Source organism: Diadema antillarum, unplaced genomic scaffold, assembly GCF_040938485.1.
Source record: "Diadema antillarum isolate AM-2024a unplaced genomic scaffold, OU_Dant_1.0 seq00000821_RagTag, whole genome shotgun sequence".
Taxonomy (NCBI): domain Eukaryota; kingdom Metazoa; phylum Echinodermata; class Echinoidea; order Diadematoida; family Diadematidae; genus Diadema; species Diadema antillarum.
Genome location: NW_027271698.1, coordinates 3,932,612 through 3,937,870, shown reverse-complemented (window position 1 = coordinate 3,937,870; position 5,259 = coordinate 3,932,612). Strand labels below are relative to the sequence as shown.

The 5,259-nt window shown below is 42.3% G+C and overlaps 1 protein-coding gene across 1 annotated transcript; it reads left to right on the top strand.

Annotated features, from left to right (window-relative positions):
• The first annotated feature begins 566 nt into the window (after window positions 1-566).
• Window positions 567-5,259, top strand: LOC139739946 (sterile alpha motif domain-containing protein 9-like). The gene is made up of 2 exons (XM_071650546.1): window positions 567-713; window positions 1,658-5,259. The coding sequence occupies exons 1-2, from the start codon at window positions 611-613 to the stop codon at window positions 5,257-5,259; spliced, it is 3,705 nt and encodes a 1,234-aa protein (XP_071506647.1). The 5' UTR covers window positions 567-610.

Below are 5,259 nucleotides of genomic sequence, written 5' to 3'. Positions count from 1 at the left end.
ATGTTGGCAATGAGTTATAGTTTCATACCCTGATATTGTATTTGGATTGATTCACTATTTTTAAAGTCCCGTTGTATTTTTTTTTTTTGGGGGGGGGGGACATACGGTGTATATATATATATATATATATATATATATATATATAGGGACACCGCTAATGTCGAGCCCTGTATTATATTCACACCCTGAGAGAACATTTAGGGGCAGTGGGCATATTTCCCCTTAACATCACATGCCAGTAATAAATCAAAGTAATGACGACTTTTATATAGAAACAGAATTTTACTGGAAATCTCTATATGATTTTTTCTCGTATTATTGCTGTTACATAGATTGTCGATTAACTTCATTTGCCAATTTGATATCCCCCTTCACCAAAAAAAAAAAATTAAAATTAAAAAAATTAAAATGAAATAAAATATAATAATAATAATAATAATAATAATAATAATAATAATAATAATGAATACGTCGAAAAACGTTGTTTATTCTCTCGGTGATGTCGACTTGACCTGAAAGAGCTGCAATTTCTAATCATTTATTCCCGATTATATGCAGAAAAAAAAAAGCAGTGATGAAGTGGTAGAGCCAGAAGCAGGAGAAGAGGAAGATGGAATCGCACAATCACTCAAGTTCTGCCGATGCTGGCGCCAGTGGATCTGAGGCGCCGAGGGAGATGGCGTCACTTGCCACACCTAAACAAGAGACGAAAGGTTAGCAATAAGGCTGCGGACTTGGCACATCTCTGTCCCTTACTCCGTTCTCCTGATGCGTCCCCAGCGATGTGTCTAACCAATACTTTGATAAGAAAATACGATACTGACTTCATAATATTTTCTTCAAAAGAGCATTGACTTTTGAATTCTTATCATGGCAAACATAGAAAAGTTATGATTTGACGTTTATTTTCAGCTCCTGCGCAAATACGGAGCTTTAGATTTTCGCGACGCAGACGTTCAGGGTGAACAAACGATAGTAAGATGCCAGGGGTTCTCGCGCTCACCTGAGTATCACAAGTTCACCTTCCACGCAGTCATTAATCTATAAATTATACGCATAGCAATATACAGTAGCTTATCGTTTACAATTTGAGAAAGGAAGATTTGAAAAGATTCCTTAATATTGGCGCATTGTCTGTCCTTAGACCTTAGACCTTAATGTTCATTGCCTATTGCATCATTAAATATTGACAATCAGATATAGAATCAAACCTGGGGTCTGGCAACCATACAATTTGGCTACGATGACTTTAAATGTTGTATTACATGTGGAGGGCTCATCACTTTCATCAGAGACGGATTTTTTTTTCATTTAATTGGCTAGGTTTATCATACTGTTTGCATTCCTTTCCTTTCTGTGATCCATATTCTGCATGCATCTACTGGATAACTGGTGAAGCAAAGCGACTCAAACCTTACAGAATTGTTATCAGCTACCTTGAATCGTATCATTAACGACATCTTGATGCATCATCAGATCAACTTTGTTTTACACGTGGCATCAGCAAAGAATGAAATGCATTATGCAGTATTCTTAATGTTCAGTAGCAGTCAAGACTCATGATAAATTATGATTTTGAAGCGCGACAAACACTATCTTTGGTAAAGGTGTTTCTACAAATTGTGCATTGAGTTTTATTGATTCCCATTCGTTACAGAAGGAGACGACAACACGAAACTTTCTTGCCCCTTTGATGGTGAAGATAGGCATGGTGACGGAATCAAGAAAAATCATATGCCACTCGGAAATGAACAATGCAATTCTCCTTCGAGCTCAGACTCGGTCACAGCAGCAAAGAAACTAAGGTATCTCCTGACAGGAAGTGAAACTGGTATCCTTGATCTTTCATTTCACCCTATTCTGGTTGTGAACAAGCCGGAGAGTAGTGAGGAAGAAGGTTCGGAACCCAGCCAACCGCTAGAGTTTGTTTCAATGGCGAATTGGATCGCTGTTTTTGATTGCGATCCTAACTCTCAACAGAACGGTGTCTGCTCATATGTTCAGGAACTTAGGCCAATAAACAAAGAGCAACTAGACACCTTCCCCGAAACAATCGAAGAGAAAGTACTATCCGCTCCTGATGATGTTGGCCTCATCCCGTCTTGGATATTTGTCAACGGGCAGGAGGACTTGAAGGAATCTGATCCTCGAGATACCGATGCTGAATGGACCCAACTGCACGATCGGAATGTCGACAAGGCAATTACCCACCTTATACCGAACAACATGCCAAAGAGGAGAGTAGTGGTTCTGTTTCTGCTTCTCTCAGCTTATCATCTGTCCATCATGGCTCAACTGTTCGGGAAATTGTTCTCAATCGCCAGACAAGGTCAGTTTGCAGTCATCGTTAAAGACAGGGAACTGTACGAGGCATTTGCAACTGAGGTAGGGAGAATAAGATCAGAAGCAATAGAAGAACTGGGCCAGCGAGCGATTGTAGGAATATCTCCGGCCGATATTGACTGCTTTATGCAGCAAATGATGACTGCAACAGATAAGGCAGACAACGCCATTGAGCTCCCATCGAAAGGGCAACCATGTCATGTGCCAGGCAAAGTCAGGATGAGTTGGCAGGATTTGGATATCATAACTTGGGATGATTGTAGGTGCGATTCAATAAAGTCTGACAGCAAGGAATTCAAGGAATTTGTAGAGAAGAAGAAACTCGAATTCTACCAAGGGTGCTCAAGTGATTGGTGGCCGTTTTATCTGACAGAATACCACAAGAAAGACCTAGTCCTTCGTCGAAAGTGCGCTGAGGAATTGAAGAAAAAGGTTACTGGCATTCTGACTGCCTCACCTGATGGTGGCTATACTGGTGGTGGCGTTGATACAGTTGTCACCATCGACATCTTCCATGACCCCGGGTCAGGTGGAAGTACATGTGCAAGACAAGTGCTCTGGGACTTCCATCAAAAGTTGCGATGTGTCAGTGTTCGAAGAGTCGTTCCTGACACAATGGCAGCAATTCTTGCAGTCAGGCGTTACGGCTACTCCGACGACGAAAAAGAAGCAAACATACCGCCAATTCTCGTTCTCATCGACAAATCAAGTAGCAAAACCATCAAATACCTGATGTCACAAGCGAAAATGAAGACGAAGGGACTTCACCAGTTGGTATGCATATTTCTTTGCTGCAGGAGAACCGATGCAAGCATGCAGTGTGGCAAGGATGGGGACGAGAATCTATCAATTTGCGTTGAGCACAAATTGACTGAAGAAGAACGAATGTGGTTTGTTAGCAAGTCTGAGCAGTTCGAGACAAAATATCACCAAACACCGGAACAGTTGATAGGTTTTGTTGTCATGAAGGAAGAAGGTCATCCTCAATGGGTAGAGAAAATTGTGCGAAACGTCCTCCGAGATGCAAGTTTTCATGAGCAAACGCTGCTGAAGTACATAGCTATCATGGAAAAATTCATTCATAATTTCAGCATGCCTGTGTCTTGTTGTGACGATCTAATGGATGGGCATAATGATGTGAAAGTCTCAGAAAGCCAATCCAAACATACTAGTTTTCACCCATGGGAATATCACCTGACTAAGGCGGCACAACTGTTTCTCATCGGTACTGCCATACACACGAAAAAAGGACGAACAAAGGCCCTAGAACTAGTCAACTCCATCTTGGCACCAGAACTTGTTAAGCAGCTTGTTGACGAGAGAAGAGAGAGCATCGGTACTGTTGTCTGGCAGTTTACCTCGAGTCTTGTGGTTCAGCAAGTACAACAATGTACCAGTAATGTGAGTCAAGTGCACTTAGTCAATGAGTTAGTGAGGCTACTGACAGAACGAAACAACATAGAACACCCAAAGCTCATCAGGAGATACAAATTTTCCTTACTCTTGGAATACCTTCTTGAGAATGAGAAAATGCAAGCCTATGCGATTGTTCACGCTTTTCACAATTATCGTGGAGGTTTCGCGCCATGTCAGACTCTTGCCCGGATGTACCTCAGCGATGAGTTGTATGACACAGCAATGCATTATGCCCGCCTGGGGACAAACAGCAATTACGATATTCCCGGAAGAATAATAGTTGCCCAACTAAAGGGGTACTGTCTCGGCGAATGCGAAACCCCACTGAATTCTGCTGATGTAGAGGGCTTGCTTATGTTATTCTCGCAGGGTCTGGAAATTTTTAAGAAGGGGAAGGACGGCAATGTCGATACTGACAACGTAAGGGATGGTACTTTGACACCATACTACGGAGAGCTAGAGTTGATTAGTTCATTTTTGAACATTCTGAAGGTTTGTGTCGAGCCATTTTGTTCACAGGAATCACACTACCTGTTGCAGACATATCTGACTACAGATGATGATGTAGAGGGACTGGGAGATGTAATGAGACGCCACCGGGGGCAACTACATGAACTCCAGGATCGAGTAACGGCAATCATAAGCTTGATCTCAGAATTCTTGTCATCCTCAAATGACAGCAAGGGCATTGCCAAGATTTTGGGTTTTCATGAAATCAACTACTCGAAACTCGAATACTACTTCACTCTCCCAGAGAATGATGACCAAGTGGCAAATAAGCAGAGACGTAAAAAAGTGGAATCCATTATGATGTGCAAGCCCACACTTCGTGCCATCTTTAACTTCTTCAAAGAGGATGACAGGAAGAGTTTGAAATCAATCATACGTCTCTTGAGTGACAACCAGCCCAAAGACATATTTGATCTCAAAGTGCTTGTCTGTGCACACTTTGCTCTGGCAGCATTTCCCGATGAAACTGTCGACTATGGAACAGTTGAGCATTATGTACAGAGACTGCGAAGACTTCGTCCCCCGAGTCTGTACGGTGCATTCTTTCACCTGATGCTACTTTGGCCTCGGACCAACCAAACAACAATGAAGCAATCTTTGCCGCAAGCTATTAAAGCACTTGAAGATGCAAGGAATCTCACTAATCAAAATGAGAGTCACGTTGTCTTGAAACCACGTTTCTTCTTGGCTAAAAGACGGGGTCTACGCGCATTCATTCACCGGTCAACACTTGGCCTGGCAGACAGTGGCAACTCATTGGATGTTGAATCGGTAACCGAGTGTTTGCAAAGTGAGCAGCTTCGTGGGGTGCTGGCTAGACAGAAGGGTACTCTTAAAGACAACAGTCTCAAGTATTCCATACCAACAGGGGAGAAAATCACTATCAAGCTGTCAAGTCCTTACCATGTGGCTACAAGACGCGCTAAGGTCACTTTCATTCTTGGATTTAGCTATGCCGGACCAGTTGCCTATGATGTACATGAACTTTAA

Bases quoted from the DNA above. Each gene is read 5' to 3' on its own strand.
- LOC139739946 (XM_071650546.1), top strand. From the start codon at position 611: ATGGAATCGCACAATCACTCAAGTTCTGCCGATGCTGGCGCCAGTGGA. The intron at 714-1,657 runs GTTAGCAATAAG...CATTCGTTACAG, and splicing joins ACCTAAACAAGAGACGAAAG to AAGGAGACGACAACACGAAA.